Genomic DNA, 20574 nt, shown 5'->3' on the forward strand with positions numbered 1-20574 from the left:
GCCCTAAATGGTTTCAGACACTATTCTATGATTGAGGGTTGTAATATCAACGAATAGTGTGTCTTACCCAAATGTATATATTATTTACAATCAGGATATTGTTCAAACCATTCAGATAATACCAAAATTCTATCAATTTTATTCTTAGATGTGTCATTCGGTCCAGGGGCGGAAGTATTAAGGGACAAGAGGAGCCACGGCTCCCCCAACCGTTTTTGTTTTCACTTTTTTTTTCTATATATTTAAAAAATAATATTTAAAAATTATTACTCTATTTATATTAATTATTTTTATTTTATTTTATTTTCTATATATTTTAAAAAATATATTTATATATTACTACTTTATTTATATATTATTACTTTATTTATATATTATTACTTTATTTATATATTATTACCTTATTTATATTAATTTAGTTTGAAAAATCTGTTTTAAAATTTAAAAATCACGTTTTTGTTCTCTATTATAATTTCTTATACTTTTCTATTTGGTTTCTCTCTTCCGTGCCTCCAACTCTTTCTCCCCTTTTATTTCCATATCAATTTTCACCATCAATTCCTTATTATTTTCAAAATCAAATTGCACTACGACAAAATTGAAGAGTTAAGGAACATTTTGGACCGAATAATTTCTTCTTTTGAGTAAGTTCATCTTTTCCTTTTTATTTTTGAAGCAATATGTTTTCCTCTTGTATGTGGCTTTTCTACGCTCTAGGCATATATTTATCTGTTAGAGATCATAAAATCATGCTTTAATTATTAATCAAACTCTTCTTTGTGTAGATAGAGCTATTTTAAGCTCTGAAGTTGTGTAAGGGAAGAACAAGATTAGCAATCTACTCTAAGGTAAGGGAAGCTAATCATTTAGAAGTTATTAGTTTTCTTAAAATATTGAGTCTTGCTTTTAAGATTTAATTTTGGGTATTCATAGTTTTATCTTTTTGTAAATAGATGAGAGGTGAAAAATTTATATTAGAAAAATTATGATAAAGAGTAAAAGAATTGATTCTTTTTTCAAGAGGAAGACTTGTGATTAAGATGAAAAAAATGTATCTACGTCATCTAAAGACACGGTTACGTCTCAAGACTTCAATCGACACGGTTCGTTTTTTATCGCTTCAAGCTTGTGCTTTTAGAGGTCATGATGAAAGTACTGAATCGAGGAACCAGGGTAATTTTCTTGAGATGATAAAACTCATAGCATCATACAATGATGAAGTTGCAAAAGTTGTGTTGGAAAATGCTTCATTCAATTCCAAATATACTTCACCCAAAATTCAAAAGGAGTTATTGAATATTCTCTCTAGTAAAGTGAAAAATCATATTCGTGAGGAAATTGGGGATTCCAAGTTTTGTATAGTTGTCGATGAAGCTCGTGATGAATAAAAAAAAAAGAGCAAATGGCTCTTGTTTTGAGATTTGTTGATAAAAATGGTTTTATTCAAGAGCAATTTTTTGATATTGTGCATGTTAAAGACACTGCAACAATAACTTTGAAGAATGAATTGTGTGTTGTACTATCTCGACATAATCTTAATGTTTCTAATATTCGTGGTCAAGGGTATGATGGTGCTAGCAATATGAGAGGAGAATGGAATGGATTACAAGCATTATTTTTGACTGATTGTCCTTATGCATATTATGTTCATTGTTTTGCTCATCGGTTACAACTTGCCTTGGTTGCTGCATCAAGAGAAGTTATTACAATTCACCAATTCTTTTCAAAATTGACTTTCATTGTCAATATTGTTTGCTCTTCTAGTAAACGTCATGATGAGTTACAGGCTGCGAAGTTAGATGAAATTGCATATTTGTTAGAAATTGATGAGCTTGAAAAGGGTAAAGGGGCAAATCAAATTGGTACTTTAAAACGAGCTGGGGATACCCGTTGGAGCTCCCATTTCTCTTCTATTTGTAGATTGATCAATATGTATGATGCAACTTGTTTAGTTCTAGAAAAAATTACTGTTGATGGATCTACTTATTCACAACGTGGTGATGCTGATAATGCTTACAAAAGCTTGACCTCATTTGAGTTTATACTGATCTTGTATTTGATGAGAGAAATTATGGGGATAACAGATGTTCTTTGTCAAGCATTACAACAACAATCTCAGGATATAGTTAATGTTATGCGTCTAGTTTGTTCTACAAAAGGACTTATTCAAAACTTGAGAGAAAATGGTTGGGATAAGTTATTAAAAAATGTGACTTCTTTTTGTGAAAAACATGATATTGAGGTGCCTAATTTTGGGGCTTCTTATGTAGCAAGGCAAGGACGCTCTCATCACCAAAAGGATCATATTATAGTGGAGCATTATTTCAAAGTTGAAATATTCTTTGTTACCATTGATAAGCAATTACAAGAGTTAAATAGTAGATTTAATGACCAAGCAATGGAGTTATTAATTCTAAGCTCTGCTTTGGATCCTAAAGATGCTTATAAAGCTTTTAATATTGATAAAATTTGCACTCTTGTGGAAAAATATTATCCCATGGATTTCAATGAGCAAGAGAAGATTAATTTGAATTTTCAACTTCAACATTTCATTATTGATGCTCGTCAAGATTCAAATTTGAAGAATTTATCAACAATGCAAGAGTTATGTACATGTTTGGCAACAACAAAAAAGTCTGAAGTTTACTACTTGATAGATAGATTACTTCGTCTTATCATGACTCTTCCAGTTTCTACAGCTACAACTGAAAGATCTTTTTCTGCAATGAAAATAATCAAGAACAAGTTGAGAAATAAGATGGAGGCTGAATTTTTAGCAAGCACTATGATAATCTATATTGAAAGGGATATTGCAACTAGCTTGAGCTCTGATTCAATTATTGAAGATTTTAAGTCATTGAAAGAGCATAAAGGAGCACTTTAAATAAAGGTAACTTTTGTTTTATATTATTGTTGATGATAAACTTTATGTTACTCTTTCATATATATTATTGTTATATTGTTTAGATTCTATTGTCATGAATGCTTATTTTGAATAAAAAAAATGATGTAAAAAAATTAATTTTTTTAATTAAAAGAAATTATTATTTTTTAATTAAAAAAATTATATATAACAAATATAATTTGACACTCCTACAATTTTTGTCAAGTTCCGCCACTAATTTGGTCTATACCACGTATACTTTGCTCCTATTACGAGCACATCAAGTAAATCCATTGAGATCCTTCCTCTCATTTAGCTTTCTTACGGTGTTGAAGTCATAATGTTCATACTAATTATTTTCATTGCCTATTCCTCTTTCTCCCCTCATCTCTCTAAACATTTCATTTTTTAAGTAACTATATCTCTCTTCAAACTTTAAAACCCTTTTAACCTTTTATCTTTTTACTTGTTTATATTTATTTCCATTCTAATTTACTTTTGCTTATCTCACCAATACTTTTATTTCTTTCGGTCTAATTCTTTGTAATAATATAGTAATTTATTTTATGTATTGCTATATGTGTCTAAATTTTTTTTATTGAAATATTTTATTCAAACGTTTAGTTCAATGTCATCAATTAAATAATGAGATTTATATGTATAGCTGACTTTAATTGATTCCATTTATTATCAACCATATTAGATCATTATGATGTATATCCTAAGTTCTTGTTCTGATTTGTCAAAAATTACTCGTTAGGAGAATTGAGAAGAATAATTCCTGGTCTTTGCATCGTGAATGCATGACTTCTTCAAGAATCAAGATTAATTTTATCTAAATATTATAATCTTACTGTCAATTTTACTTCCTAACAGATTTTATAATCGGACTGCGAAGCCGACAGCTATTAAAAAAAATAGAATACGCACGTTCGCATTTAATTAGGAAAAAATTGAGAGAGTAAAACAAGAAATTTTGAAAAGTGTTATTCCTTGAGAGATCATAACCATCGATATCTTAGCGACAGAAAAAAATTATTAAATGACCGAAAAGGTTCCGGTATTAATTCATGCACCAGCCTTTGAATTAAGGCCCAATATTGTTAGTAAAATTATTCATTATCTAGATTTGAATTAAATAAACGAAACTCTGAAAAGTAAAATAATTTACGCTATGAATTTGTCAATTTTCTAAATGGCCAAATTAATTCGATAACATGTTATTCATATAAATAAAATAATATTTTCCTTCCATTGCAAACAATACCTGTCCGTCTCCTGTTGTAATATAGTATTTATCATCCAAAAACTAAAATTTTCTATTGTATAATTCTTTATTAATGTTATGTTTTAAAATAACTAAAGGTTAAAATACTCTTAAAATATTCCGTTGATCTTCGTTTTTGTCGCAAAATTTCAATTTGGTCTTCGTATTTTTATTAGTTTCAATTAGGTCCTCATTTTTGTAAATTGTATAATTCTTTAACTTTTTTTATTTTTACGTAAAGCAAATATATATATATATATATATATATATATATATATATATATATGCATTTATATGTATCCTATTTTTCCTTCTAGTAATACTGTTATTCCGATAAATTCATGTTAAAATGTTTCTTTTTAAATATCTATATTGAACTTATTTTATATTTCCTAAAAGGCTTAAATACATTTAATTTCTATTTTCGTTGTATTTATTCAATTTGGTCCTCATTTTTGTTAAATTTTGGTCAATTTGGTCCTTTTTATTAGGAGTATTTAAATATTTAACATTTTTGAACAATAAATGTCACGTGTCAATTCTGGTTTTTTTTTTCTTTTAATTTTTATTTTTTTATTTTTTATTTTTTAATTTCAAAAAAATTGTCCACATATCAAATCACAATTGTGTCATGTGTCAATGTCAGTGACTTGTGTTAGTTTGTGATTATATTATTATTTTTTGTTCAATTTAGTCTTGATATTCATTATTTTTGTTCAATTCAGTTCTTATATTCATTATTTTTGTTCAATTTAGTCTTAGTTTTCTTTAAAATGAAACACTTTTTCTCTCATCCAACTTGAGATCAAATTTAATTTTTTTATAAATATTATGTTTTTTTAAATTGACATTATTATTAATTATTTTTGAAATTCAATTATAAATTATTATATTTAATTATTAATTGAATATAATTCTTAGATTCAATTGTTAAATAGAATATAATTATTTAAAATATAATTAAAAAAACAGAAGCTGGCATGTGACATATACTATTAAAAAACGTTAACTATTTAAACACCACTAGTAAAAATGATTAAATTAATCAAAATTTGAAAAAAATGATGACCTAATTGAACACAACACAAAAATAAAGACCAGATTAGAGAAAAACAAAAGAAATAGAGACTAAGTCTTTCCTATGATTGGACTAGTTTAAAACAAATTAAGTATATTAAAAACAAATATATTTTCATAGACGAAAAAGGTAATTAAATTACATAGTAATTAAAATTTATTATTTAACTATTTACCTTATATACTTTTTAATGTAACTAATATTATGATTGAGTTAAATAGTTTGAACGCTTGTTTTTTTAAGACAAAAGGTTGAAATTATTTAATTATATCAAATTACTAAAACTAATATACAATGAAAAGGTACTTTATATATGTTCAATGAAAGAAGAATATAATATTTTTTTACATACATAGTTTCTTTCAAGTATTTAATATTCTTCTGTATTATACAAAATTAATTTAAATTAAATAAATTCGATATATAAAGCGAATAAATAAAAGCTCAGCGAATAAAATCAATAAATAAAATATCATTAAACGTAATAAATATTATACATAAATAACTCGTACCTTACACATTAACATATATGGTTGGAAAATAAATGCAAGAGAGCTAATTAAAAATGGACAAATAAATGAGTAAGATTTTACTCCAACCATAGTTTTATTTTTTTTCTAATTACATCTTTATTTGTTCAAAATATTAAATAATTTACATACTATATCTTAAATAAAGAACATAACGAAACTCATAAATAAGTTTGTAACTATTTTAATATAAATAAAATTATTAATTATATTTTTAATTTACATAAAATTTAACATACACTGTTAGTTTGAAAGAATAATAAATTAATTAAATAATGTGACAGAAAAAAATGAGATAGAAGAGAAATTAATTACTATTTTCTTCACCCTAATTTTAAGATATCGTTTAAAACATTTTTTAATATTTTTATAATACTTTCTCGTTGTTGCAATAATTATTTTTCATTAAAATAGCATAATGATTTTAGTTTATATACCGTAAATGTAATAAATTGTATATTTTAGGAAGATAAGAAAACAAAAATGTTTAATTAGAAAGACTTCATAATCAATATTTTCCCTTTGTATATTCAATATATAAAAGTAAATTTAGAAAACTATACTGTAATCATTGATTAATACATACACGTATTTATTCTCATGTAGAAATAAAAATAATAAAATAGAAATTCTTGTAAGCATTTACTGAAAGGGCTTGGAAAGTTAAATTATAGCTAAGTGATATGTTGACGATCAAATTTTAATAATTTTTTTTATAATTTGAGGTATCATTTACTAATTAATTTAAAAATAAAAAAAATAAGAAATCACTTAAAAAAATAACACATTTAATTATAAAAAAAAGTTGTGACAGAATGAATTTTTAAAAAGAATGTTAGCTTTCGAAGACAGAAAGTATATGAATATAGTTATTGTTAATACTTAGATGGCAGTGTAGCTTTCACTTTCTTGCTGAGTCAAATTAATTTTTATATACTTTTACTTTTCATAAATAAACGAAGAGAAATGTGAGAAATATGCTCTGTGAAAACCAGAAAATTGAGCCATGCATATTTGTGCCAAAAGAAACTACCAAAAACAGAGCATTTGAACACTCTCCAAAGCTATGTCCCTCCGCAAGACACTCACAAATCTCCTACACACTTTCAACGACAAAACCGCAGTGATCGCAGCATCACTCTCACTCAAACGCCGCGTGTCCTCCGTTCGCGTTCATGTCCTTCGCGCCACCACTCACCGCCTCGCCGCTCCTCCGTCCGAGTCCCAAATCGCCGCCGTTCTCTCCGCCGGCCGCAGCTCTTATCTCCTGCCACGCACCTGCATAGAGGCAATCATGGACCGCCTTCACAGAACCCAAAGCGCCACAGTGGCACTGAAATGCCTCTTCACTCTCCACAACATCGTATCGGAGGGACCCTTAACGCTAAAGGACAACCTATCGCACTACCCTTCGCGCGGAGGACACAACGCCCTTAACCTCGCTACCTTCCGTGATGATACGGACGTGCAATCTCTGGAGCTCAGCTCGTGGGTTCGATGGTACGCGAATGTTCTTGAACATGTCTTGACGGTTTCGCGCGTTTTAGGTTATTATCTGACAAACAACGGCGCTGAAAGAAAGTTTTCGGGAGTGTCTAGTGTTGAGTTGCTGTGTGAAATACGAGGTTTAGTCGATTTCGTGGAGCAGGTGAGCCACGCGCCTGAGTCGCTGCACCTTCAGAGGATCGACTTGGTGTATGGCGTTGTGAGATTGGTGTGCGATGATTACGGGCGCGTGCAGCGCGAGATATCACTGCGCGTGGAGGAGAGTGAGAGGAGGGTGGGGGATTTGGGTGTGGACGAGTTGAGAGAGTTGGTACGGTGTTTGAAGAGGTTGGAAGAGTGTAGGGAAAGGTTGGTGGTTTTGTTTGTGAATAGAAAGAAAAACGATTCGTTTTGGGATTTGATTGGTAGGGTTAAGAATGAGGGTGTGGTGGTGATGGAGGAAATGGAGGGGAAGTGGTTGACGGTGGTGGTGAAGGGTCGGAACGATTTGACTGAGTCGACTCGGTTTACCAACCCGTTTCTAGAGCCCGGCGAAATTTTATATTCCGGTCCCACCGGGTGGCGCGTGGCCACATGTCAGCTAACTGTTCCATCGTTGGGATGACAATTTCCAACGGTCTTATTGTCAATAAGGTGCGTCATTTGTCGTTTGTCTGTTTTCCCTTTTTCATTGTCTCTCCCGTTCATTTTTTTACTTTTGATTTTTTTTTTTGAGGGGATTTTGATTTTTACAATGTATAGTTTTCGACATATCACAGAGATATTTGTAGATAGAAGAAAGATTTTGTATAATTTTGACTTTAAGTCTTGTTGGTTGGAGTTAGTCTGAGTTGTAATCCGTTGGGATGTCATATGTGGACGCTTTATCGGCGGGTCCAACGTTAGGAAAAGAGAAAGAAATTTCGTTACAGTTTCTTCTTTTTTGTAAAGAATATTTTTCATGATTAAACTTGATTGAACAATTGAGGAAGAATTTTTGGTCCATTGCATAATGGCGTCACATGTGTTGCAATGATTAACAGTTTAAATTTACCTAATTATTTGTTAGATATTATTGGCTCTGTACTGGTCCAAGAGGAAAATATGGGTTTAGTTCCGAGAAATTAGGTCTGTGGAGTGTAGTTACTTATAATATGCTACTTGTGTTGTGTTCTTTTGTTTGCCTTTTATTAAGATTTGCCTCTTGCTACGTGAATATTACTAAGTTTTCATTTTAAAGTTGTGTTCCAGAATATAACTTATTTATACCACAATATTTTTTTTTTTAAATTTACTCATTTCCATCAAATCGAATAGAATTTGTACCCGTTTAATAAATATATAAACTATTTGACCCTTGGGATGAAAAGTAAAAAATATAAGTTTTATAGTTAATACTCCCTTTGTTCTAGAAATTAAGTCCCAAATATTAGTTTATCAACCTAAGACTACATTAATTTTTTCTTTTTGAGTTTATCGTCAATCAATACTCTATGCATTCATACAAGAGTTTTTCAAACTCTGGTGTCATTGATTAGTTCCAAAACCTACTTGCTTTCTGATGAAGTTAGCACCATATATGTCGCTTCCACTTTTTATACTCTTTGGATGAGTAAAGAAGTTCAACGGTTGTGCTGCCTGTTCGTTGGAAGTATTACAAGATTAATGAGAATTGTGCATATCTCTATGAATAAATGAGTGTGGGATAAGGGTATAATACAAAATCACTCTTTTTTTTTTTTTTATGAAATCTAGTAAATTGATCATTTTTAAATATCTCTGCAATAACCTTTAAACAACGTGTAGTTTGGAAGAGATGGAGCATTATGATATGTAGAAATAGATGAATTGAAGATATAACAAGTGTTATTTAAGTGTTTGAACTAATGGATGTTCATACATCATTGTTTGTGATGTTCTATTACAATAGGTACCGATTGAAGGAGTAAGCAAAAACATATAATAATCACATCATCAACTATGGAATATTCATCAACCTATGATATTTAAAATAGGGTTAAATAATGAAAACTCCTAACTTTAGATTAAGCAAATATAATGATATTTTAAGTGATGATGTTTTGATTCATAACACTTGATATAAATTCGATTAATATTATTCTGATTAAGATTGAGCTAAAATAATGAAATTAAACAATTGACACTTTAACCAACATTTAACTAAAAACATTTCAATGAAATTGAGTTCACGGTGTTAATATTAAGACTAAACCGACGATGTCTCGGTTCGTTAAAACGAAACAAGTAAAATTAGATGTGAAATTTTCAAGATTTTTGAGTATGTTTAATTTTACATAAAGTATATATTCAAAAAACATTTCTTTAAGATTTTAACAAAAAATAGTCATTAATATAAATATATGCACTAATATCACTATAAGATAAGTTGATGACAAAATAAAGAAAAAAGTTTGTTTCAGAAAGCTTTTTCCAAAATGCCTTTCATGTGTTTTGGAAATCTCATTCTAGAAAACTCATTTTTGAAAGTTATTACACACGTTCTAAAAAAATTGTTTCGCACATCCTGTTCTAGAAGTTCTATACTACAAAGCTTATTCCAAAATACATTTCATACGTTCCAATAAAATCTCTCTTGTATCATCTCTCTTATTTCAGAAAGGTTATTCTAAAATCTTATACCGGAAATATCGTGAAATTTGTTCCATAAATTTCTAAGCTATCAAGAAATCACTTTTACAAAGGATAAAATATCATTTTAAAAACTACGCATTGCATGAAGAAATTGTTATGTGTAAAAAGCAAAAAGTTTTTACTTTTTTCATTCAAATACTTTTAAAATTTTGAAAAATAATTTGCCCACAGCTCGCCTTTGAATCTCGTCGTTAGTTTTGGAAGAAGCAATCTGAGGTAAGGCATAGCAAAGAATGGAGTTTTTCACTTAACTTATTCTACAGGAATATGTGGATTCATGATGTAAAAGGGAAACAACAGAGTGCAGGTAGAGGAGAAAGAATGTCAGGTTTTACAGAGGGGGTTTCACCGGGGAGAACAACACCAATGAGACCTGAGCCCAATCACATAAGACATTGACACCACTCTCAACCCAAAACCTTAAGGCAATGGGTTTATGGGCCTTGATCCTTATATGGTGCTCTACTTTCTCAATACTGGTCAATGTGGGACTTAGACTCACACTTGGATTCCTAACATTCTCCCCCTCAAGGGTGAGTCCCTTCAACCACATTGGTACACTCCCCCTCCAGCGGAAGCATTCCCAACCACGAGTACCCCTTCTCGTACCGCCGTTCATCTTAACGGGACACGCTTACCTGGAACTCTTTGCCAGGAAGACTTTCGATACAGGGACCTTACTGCACTCGTCTGAACCGATTTTAACCATCGGCTCTGATACCACTTTGTTAGGATTATAAGGAGGGGTTTCACTGGGGAGAACAACACCAATGAGATATGAGCCTAACCACATAAGATACTGACACCACTCTCAACCCAAAACCTTAAGGCAATGGGTTTATGGGCCTTGATCCTTATATGATGCTCTACTTTCTCAATTCTGGTCAATGTGGGACTTAGACTCACACTTGGATTCCTAACAAAGAAGAATATAGCAGAGAAGAGAGAATTTGTATTACTGAAGAGAGTTAGAGTAATACAAAAGGGAGAGGTTACCAACGTTATCATATTCATTTTTATTTTTAGGAAAATAAAATAATATTTTGAAAGACATTTTTTAAATAACCGCATAATGATTATTTTTTAATAATAAAAAGTTACACTCACATAATCATGATAAACATAAATATAATTTCGAGATAAAATAATAATATAATAAGTGTATCAAAATACTGAGTAGTTATGGTTTTCATCCTCTTAACATTATGTTTACCATACAACATCTTATAGATCATCAATTCTTAATTGGCCTTAATGAATTTGACTTTAAAGATTAATTAAAAATTGAGTAACAGATTATCAAACTAAATCAGTTCACATCTCTCTGTTATAAAATTGTAGTTTTGGTTGAAAATATAGCCTCAACAACCAATTTTTATTAATGAGAGCATTCACCATGATGACAATTTTCTCATAAGAAAAAGATCAACGACAATTTCGCTTAAAAGCATTTTATAATTCTTTTATAAATTTTAAGGGCATCAAGAAACATTAGATAGATTAAAAGAGGCAATAGGTTGACATGTAAAAAAGGCGAAGAAGAGTGATTGCTAAGGCTAGTAAACTCGAAAAGAGAATATTGTGGAAATCGTCGAAAGATGTTCAATCAAAGCGGAAGATATCCAAGTTAGTTCAATCAAAGTGGAGAAAAACATAGAAAAGAAGGAGATCGAGATCGAAACCAATGTCTTTTCTCTTTTATTGTATTGTGCCAAATAGTTGTTAGAATAGGAGAACAAATATAAATAGATATAGACCAAAGGTAAAATAGGGGTGACAAATTGTGGACACAAATTCAAACACACTGACAGATGTTGTGAACAAGAAAATGGCAAGTTCAACGTTGGTTATGACAATTTGGGTCATCACTTTCGTAGATTTGTCTACCAATTTTTGTTTTATCCTTGATAATCTATTATTTCTGTAATTTACGTTTCTACCAACCTTGCACCATCACTCCCTTCATCTATATTTCTCCATTTTACTTTCTTTTTTAATCCTCTATCACTCCACTTTTGAAAAACTAAAACACCATAAACCAAAGAAATATGATTTCTAAGAAGACGTGTATGATTTGTTGATTAGAGTCAACATATCACAATGACTTGATGAATTAAAGGTTTTCATGGCCTTGGTACACAATATAAGTGAGTTATCCATAAGATTTGCTATTTGCTCTTGCATGGATGCATGAAACACTTAAGCAATTAAAATCAAATTAAAAAATGTCAACTTTGCTATCCCATTGTAAATGAACCTGTGTCAAGTAGTTTGAATTTATTGTAAATACTTTGACAAGTATCGAATGTCAATCATTGAGAAACAAATTGGCACGCCTTGTGAGACACCACTTGTGTGGGAAAGACCATACAAAAAAGGGTTAGTTTTGAGAAAACAAGTGGTAATGAGTGTATGGAATTAATATAGGCACTAGTGCAAAATAAGTTTTTTATACCTACATTTTGTAAATAATGTGAGATCTTTTATGCTAATTCTACTTTCAACCGATATAGAAATTAATACAGTGGAATTTTTGTAATATTGAAAAAGACTTTTTATACCGATTATAGCTAGAATTGGTATAAATTTCGTGTGTGTCTATATATATATATATATATATATATATATATATATATAATTTTAATTTTAAAAGAGATATTATACTTGTTGGACCTTGTAACTGGTATAAATGTTTCCCATTTCTTTTGTTCATTCCCTAACACGGTTCTTTCGTCTCCAACACAGTTCTTCATTGCTTCGTCGCTCGCACTTCCCTAGTCTGCGAAGTCGTCGTTCCAAACCGTCATCGTCACCGTGCGAAGTCGCCTACGAAGTCGTTGTCATCGAGCGAAGTCGCTACAAAGTCGTTGTCACCGTCGCGTGTTGTTTCTTGCTCTTCATCTGTTAGCATCACTGTCGCATTGTGTTATCGTCATTGTTGAAATCACTTGGTCTCGTAGTCTCTGTCGCCCTCACCGTCCATCTCTTATATGCTTTCTGGATTTGAAAAGGTCAACATTTGAACCCTAACCAAACATTACTATTGTTTTCTTGAATGAATGAAATTGGTAGATTTGGTTCCTTTGCAGGAGTTAAGTGTGATTGATGTTGGAGTGAAAAAGACCTAGGATTGTCTCACTGTTAGTTTTTGGTTCTCCTTATTCCTATTATAAGTTGCTTAATTGTTCAGTTTCTCCTAAAATTTGTTGCAAAATTTCACAATTCTCGTGCAAGTAAAATGTCATGTTAGAGATATATCTTGATTCAGGTTCAATAGTTAAAGCAAGTGAAAATGTCTTATTATTCTCCTTTTCAATTACAAATTTCAAGTATCCATGGGGATTAGGTGATCCCAATCAGTAATTGGTGATCATCACAAGGTATGTAATATGTAGCTAAAGTATGTTGATGTTTTATTTTGAACTGAAACCTTGTTTGTTCTACAGGTTAGTGAGATCCTCTAGCTGTAAAAATTGATCATCTCAAGGTATGTTTTTGTCTACTATTTTCCTCATTTTTTCTGTTAAACTCATACATTTATATCAAATTGGAAGTTGACAAATGCATAGTCTCTGTGTGGAAACTCTGTAATGAATTGGCTCTACATTGCTAGCAAACTAACCTAATATTCTCCCTAGGTTTAGTTGTTTCATTCTTCTATTGTCCAAAAGCCCTTCTGTTTTTATGTTTCCATTTACTTCCTCTATGTCTGTGTTGTGTATGCAACACATTTCATCTATGGAGTGGACCACAAAAAAAATGGTGGTAGGTACCACAGATATGGAAAAGTATCTTTTCCAATCTGCTATCGTTTCCAATCCCTAGAAGATATGAACAGACCATGCGTATGCACCATAATCGTAGTTATCAGCATTGTCCAAACAAGTAGACCTTGCTTCCCTGTTTTCAGCCCATACCAATCTCGTTTTGTCCCTTACAATGCTACTTCCTCCATAGTATATAGGCTTTTTGTAGCACAGTGTTCTCAAACCACAACCTTCTGTTTTTGCATTGTTCTTCCAAACGCTTTGTTGCCTTTGCAACCTTAACAAGTACCAACATGCCCCTGCTGCCTATACACAAAACTCGAACTAGTTAAGAACAATGCTTTTTTTGTAATATATTCTTTTTCTTTTGAAGAACTTTGAAACGTTGATTCTATATCCATCTTAAAAATAATGGTTATCTACTTGTTGGCCTCTGTGAGGACCATAATCTAAGCATGATTAGGTGTTGAAAATTTAAGATATGATTAATCAACTTTTACTATCGGCCAGTGTGTTTATCATGAAACATAGTTATTTCACTATTAACCCTTTTCAAGTTCAGTAAATGCAGTGATTAACTTTTAATTCATAAAAAAAGAATGTGTTGTTTTAAGTCAAGTTTCATGTATTGAAAAAGTTGTAGTACTTCGTCAATTCAATCACCTCTATATCCACAACTTTTCGGTGAATATCTTCGCGTTTATTTGTTGTAATTTAGTGAATAGTAAACTCCTTAAGTATTGTGGAAGATTTTTTTCAAAAAACTGTTATACTGATAAAATGTTTCATTTTAAGCTTATTTTTCCAAAACTTGAAAATACCTTTTGTTATAATATTAACGTGTGTGATTGTAGTGTATGAAACTGCTAATTAAAACTTTCATCTCTTGAATCATGTTTAATTCTCATTTCTTTCTCTGTTTTGTTCTGAGGAAAGCTCTATTTTGTTTTTGAGGGAAAAGATTTTAATTTTAGACAATGCATATTATTCTGTTATGAGTGCTTCAAATAGGTAGAGTTTGGATCTGCATTGAAAATGGAAGTTCCATTACATTGATTCCTTCTTGTTTTCCGTATATGAAACTTACCAGAACTTAGGTTGTTCTTTCTTTATTCCTTTGTTTTTTAATTTGGTGGGACAGTATGATGGTGAAGGTGGGATCTCTCTTTTTTCGATATGTCTAAACTCATCTTAGTTAATTTTTCATCAATTAGGCCGTTTATGTCAGTTCCAAGATTTAACCTTTCACCACGTTGTCAAATAAACTTTTCATTGCAATATTATCTATTTCTTATTAGTTAATATTTGTAAGTAACTAAAAAAGTATACGAGTGTAATTTATTAAATGAAAGATACAAGTATAGAATTTTGTAATTTAAACCACTATTTTAAACAGTGTTAAAATAAAATAAAAAATTATGAATGAAACTATTCAGAAATTAGAGTTACTATTCTATTTTTTAACCCTCTCCGATATATATATATATATATATATATATATATATATATATATATATTTAGTATATTTGTAACTCAAATCATTTTTCCATTTTATTTATTTACTTGATTTTATTTTAACTTAATTTTTCTTATTTTATCATTTGATTGCAAGAAAACTAATTCAGCTTGTGAATTTTGTCCTTCCTTATCTCATATGTTACTTCTCTTTCACCACTTTCTTTTCTTCTGTTCATATAACCCTCTATAGCATCTTTATTTTTAAGATTGAGGTTAATTTTTATCTACTATAAAATTAAAACATCATCCATAAATTAATTTCAGTTGCATAAATTAGTATCTCCAAATTCTTGCAACTTAATTAAATTTTAGTGGTGGAATTATGATGTCTGCTATCAATAAAAACTGTTGTTGAACTGATTCAGAGATTCTTTTGTTCTTTTAACTATTTATAGAAGATGATGTTAGGTATTCTATGAGTTTTCATATGAATCTTATATGTTTAGTCATTCAGTTTTGAGTTGTATTATATTTCATATAAACATTAGATTGTATTTCATGTAAATATTTGATTGAATGAAATTTGTTGTCTAGATGTTTTAGGTGATTTTATATACAGGTTTTGTATGTGGTATAAATAGGAATGTCAACGGGGCGGGTAGGGTACGGGTAGTAGCTCCTCCGTACCCTACCCACTAAATAAATATTCGCCCCGTATCCATACCCATATCTGTCGGGTATCTGTTATGCGGGTACCCGTTTATTTTGTTCATATCCGCGGGTATCTACGGGTATCCACGAATATTTACAAAATTATTTAAAATACATATATTTAATTATAAATTCAAATAAAATAAAATAAAATACATCATTGTCATAAATTTTAAATAAAGTTCAAATAAACTCAAGTTCATACAAGTCCAAATAATTATAAAAGTAAATATAAAATGACGTTCAACACAATGAAAATTTTTTAATTAGTGCTTTGATCAACAAGCCCACTTTCTCCGATTGATTCTTGAAAGAAGAATAAACAAATAATAAACCTCAACTGCCACATATCAAGTATTCTTATTTTGATTCCATCATTTGATTACAAGCATACCATAAAATGTCATTGTCTATATAGGGTTTGATGTATATGCCCAATTTCAAAGAAAAGAAAGAGAAGAATGTCAAGGGGTATATCTAGAAGAAAACAATGTACCAATGCTTGAAGCTGGAAGGATGAAGATGGAAGACAAGACAAGATGTGCAGCTTAGAAAAAATTAGGTCATAATGTTTTTTACTAATATATATATATATATATATATATATATATATATATATATATATATATATATATAAGGTATTTTTATGAATTAAACTTTAGCGGGTACGGGTATCCACGGGTATGGATACTATGATACCCGTACTCGCCCCGTTAACATGCGGGTATAAAAAATATTCGTACCTGCAAGTAGCGGGTATCCATTTTTAATATTTGTTTCCTATCCGTTACGGGTTTTATCCGCGGATACCCACGGGTACAGATTTTTTTGACATCCCTAGGTATGAAGAATAAAAAAATTGTTCAAAAAAAATATCACTTTTTAGACCGGTTATGGTCACAATGGGTATAAAAGGCGGATTTTTTTTATTTCGATTGGAATTATGTAAGATCCGCAGAATTTAATTAATTAAATAAATAATTAATTAATGAATGCGGTAATTAGTGTATTTATGGCATTAAATTTTGATGGATATGACATGGAAAAGTACTAGCTCAAATGGTTGAGAGTACTTGGGTTCGAGTCCTATGTATGTCAATTGTGTGTTATTTAATTATTATTGTTTTAATAATATGATGGAGCGTATTTCGTATGTTACCATACTTGAATTGTGTGAGTTAGCAAGAAACATGGGTTCGCTTGATGGTTTAGCATTAAATTGGCTTTGGTGTGGTCATGAGTTCAAACCTTGGTGGTGAAAAATTAATTCTTCTTTTTGCTAAAAATTGGTATGGCATGAATATGAAAAGGGGGAGAGAAATGGGGTAGCTAGGAAGGCTGAACGCTAATACTAAAGGCCTTAAATAACAATAAAACTCACCATTAAAACTTAATTTTCGTTTTAGGCATTAAACCTTTAAGGCATAGTGAAGGGAAGGTGTTAGGCTGCCTAGTGATCACGGAGAGATTTCCAACGTTCTGCATTTGTCTAAGCAAGGGAAAATTTCAGGTTAGGGGAGCTGAACCCGTAATATTATATTCTGATCTGATTGTATGAAATTGATGACTTTCTGCCATGGATTTTCGGGTTAGTCATGTGATGAATTGGGGGTTTGGGTTTATATCATTATTGATTCTCCCTAAATCTAGAAAAGAATGAACTTCCAAGTTTTTGTTGAAAAGAAATCACTTAATCCTTATTTTTGTGTAATTTTCAGGTAAATTATGATTGAAGGAGGAAAGAACAAAAGAAAAGTGAAAGGAGAAATGAAGAAACAAGAAAGAAACTTTGCAGGGTCGCTCAAAACCAAAGCATGCTCGCCTAAGCTAAAGCCACTGCCGCTATTCTCGCCTAAGCGACGCAGGGCCTCGCTTAAGCAAGCGCTCGTGCAGTGGAGACCCTCCCTTGCCGCCATTCTCGCCCAAGCGAGATTTAGATGCTGCCAATCTCGCCTAAGCGAGATCCTTTCTTCAGCTCGAAGTATTCTTGCTCGCCTAAGCGAGATCTTAGCTTCAGCACATCTCGCCCAAGCGAGAGGCTTTCTTTAGCATGAAGAATGATGTCTCGCTCAAGCGAGACTCAGGTGGCTTGAGCGAGACCTTCGTGGAGTATATATACTCCATGAATCAGAAGTGAAAAGGAGCTAGAGATTTTGGAAGAGGAGTGCATCCGTGCTGCAGAGCTACTACCAGGAGCATAACACAGATCATATTTCTTCTTCTTCTTCTTTAGTTCTTAGGATTTGATAACTACCATGAGTGGCTAATCTTCTCCTTTGGGATTGAATGTAATCTACTCGAACTTGGATGTAATCTGGTGATATCTATATATAGCATTTTTGTTTTACTCAATATTGGTATTATTGTTCTGCTCTTAATACTTACTTCTATCTGATCAATAGATGTTTTGATTTTGATTTTTAGATCTGACTGGAAAGTATTTCTGAAAATCTGATTTGAACAATGATACTTGATATACTGTGATGCTAGGAATAGATCTCAATATATCAATTGCTTTTAACACTCGATCTTAATGCTGGATAGTTTATTGAATATATGAGGAATCAATATTCAGGAAACTAATCTTATGAATTTTATACGCGAGGGATCGGTATAAATGATTTTTGAGTGTGCATTAATATTGGTATTTTCAGATGTTATGTATTATATTCATCCAGATTACAAATAAGGGAGATAGATGAAATTCAATCCCAGTTTCTTTTACTGGATTTTTATCTAATTTTCTGCTTTTACTGTATTTGTTTATGCAAATTAGTTTAAACATCAATGATCTATCAAATTAAAATTTCTGTATATATATGTTGATCGAGATAATTAATTATTTTAACTGAATCCGTTCCTCGTGGGTTCAACACTCTTACTTCAAATCATTATACTACAGTTGACTTTTGGTACGCTTGCCAAGAGACCAACAATGAAATGGTATGAAATTGGAGTATGTTTTGGGTGCAATTGTTGCTGTTGCGTGCGTGAAACAGTGTCAGAATCTGCATGTCTCACTCAGGCGAGCCAGGCTCGTCTAGGTGAAATATGCAAGGACTCATAAACCTCTTTCTGCTCGAGCATTTCGCTCAGGCGAGGTGATTTGGTCTCGGGCGACAGACCATCTCGCTTAGGCGAGTGTGACTCGCCCAAGCGAGAATCCGTGTGTGTCTCGAGTGTGTTGGTTGCACATCTTGCGCATGCGGGGTTTGTTGTTTGGGCGAAAGTGCGTCTCGCTCAGGCGAGAGTCTCTTGCCTAAGTGAGATTTCTAAGAACATTCTGATGGTGGTTTAACTTGCAGCCCAAGCAAGAGATGAGGTTCTTGGGCGAAACGTGATCTCGCCCAGGCGAGTGTAACCTAGCCTAGCCTAAGCGAGATGAACTGGAATGCTTAGGCGAGTGATGAAGGTTTAAGTCCAGGGATGAATGGAGGATAGGTTTATTAGCAACAAATGTTTCAATATTGGGTTGATTGAAGTTTGAATGGTGATGCATGATCTATAAGGCTTCTAAGATATCTCGATGGTGAGTTTGCTGGTGTTCCATGGGTTGTGGCCCGGAACATTTCCTTGAGTTATGGCTCAGGATAGGAGTTAAGCATGTGGCATTCTATGGGTTGTGGCCCGGAATGACTTCCCTTGAGTTGTGGCTCGGGATAGCGGATGAACACGAGGAACCTTTGAGTTGTGGCTCGGGTTGGTGAGTGTTGCCGGTGTGAGTATGCTGGTTGTGGCCAGTACGGATGGGTCTAGAGGGATTGCCCTCCTCAGTGATTCGCTGACGAGTTTGGTAGTCCTAGGACGTTACGGACTATGTTCGTAATTGGGAACTCCACCTGGCATTACGGTGTGTGATCCGTAGCATGGTTTCCGCACGTGCTCTATCGGTTATGGCCGATAGGTGTGGTAGCAAGGCACCTTGAGATACTTAATAGCAGATGTAGAACACTACTAACATGGTTGTCGCCATGTGGAAGGACTGGAACGAGTTTCCCGGATGTACTTTAATATACATGGTGGTGGCCATGTGGAGGGAAGGTAACGAGTCTTCCACGAGGTGCATCGGTGTACATGGTAGTGGCCATGTGATGGAAATGGAGTAAGTTCTGTGGGAAATGAAAGGATATTATATATGGTTGTGGCCATGCGGTATAAGGGAAGAGTTTGTCTTATTATTGTATTATTTTTATCGATTATACATGTATATGTATGTTTGGTATATTTTTGTGTGTTTCATCTTTTAGCTCACCCTATCTGCTTGTGTTTGGCGATGATCGTGTATGCGGTACACGTGAGCAGGTGATGATGCAGGTGGAGCTGGTGAGGCTTAGCTGCGGAGAGGGGATGATCATGGGGTCTTTTTCTTTATGTTTTCTTTATTTTATTTGAAATGGGTTGTAAAGGCTTATAGAATATTTTGATTATACTGGCAGTTTTGTATTTATGGACTTATTAATGAATTAATAAAGTTTTAAATTTCCCGTATTTTTGGGAAATGAGGTATTATTAAATATAATGTAATTAATTACTTTATTTTATTTTATTAAATTTGTAATATCCTGACGGGATGTTACAAATTATAACTGGTGTAGTAAGTCATTTTTTTCTTACACAACTTTCCCTTTCCAAGTGCATCATCTATACTGGTTTTAGAAATGGTATAGAAGCATGTTTTTTTATACCTGTCTTGGAACCGACATAGATAGTTGAAACTTTCT

At 32.0% G+C, this 20574-nt stretch overlaps 2 protein-coding genes across 2 annotated transcripts; both read left to right on the forward strand.

The window, feature by feature from the left end:
• The first annotated feature begins 1049 nt into the window (after nt 1-1049).
• On the forward strand, nt 1050-2884 carry LOC114195045 (zinc finger MYM-type protein 1-like). The gene is made up of 3 exons (XM_028085442.1): nt 1050-1377; nt 1479-2274; nt 2806-2884. The coding sequence occupies exons 1-3, from the start codon at nt 1050-1052 to the stop codon at nt 2882-2884; spliced, it is 1203 nt and encodes a 400-aa protein (XP_027941243.1).
• A 3848-nt stretch (nt 2885-6732) lies between these two features.
• Nucleotides 6733-8263, forward strand: LOC114193770 (putative clathrin assembly protein At4g40080). Its single transcript, XM_028083702.1, has one exon. The coding sequence runs from the start codon at nt 6826-6828 to the stop codon at nt 7867-7869; it is 1044 nt and encodes a 347-aa protein (XP_027939503.1). The 5' UTR covers nt 6733-6825; the 3' UTR covers nt 7870-8263.
• The last annotated feature ends 12311 nt before the right edge of the window (nt 8264-20574 follow it).

Source organism: Vigna unguiculata, chromosome 8, assembly GCF_004118075.2.
Source record: "Vigna unguiculata cultivar IT97K-499-35 chromosome 8, ASM411807v1, whole genome shotgun sequence".
NCBI classification, from domain to species: Eukaryota; Viridiplantae; Streptophyta; class Magnoliopsida; order Fabales; family Fabaceae; genus Vigna; species Vigna unguiculata.

Bases quoted from the DNA above. Each gene is read 5' to 3' on its own strand.
- LOC114193770 (XM_028083702.1), top strand. From the start codon at position 6,826: ATGTCCCTCCGCAAGACACTCACAAATCTCCTACACACTTTCAACGAC.
- LOC114195045 (XM_028085442.1), top strand. From the start codon at position 1,050: ATGTATCTACGTCATCTAAAGACACGGTTACGTCTCAAGACTTCAATC. The intron at 1,378-1,478 runs GTGATGAATAAA...TGCATGTTAAAG, and splicing joins TATAGTTGTCGATGAAGCTC to ACACTGCAACAATAACTTTG. The intron at 2,275-2,805 runs GCAAGGACGCTC...CTATATTGAAAG, and splicing joins GGGGCTTCTTATGTAGCAAG to GGATATTGCAACTAGCTTGA.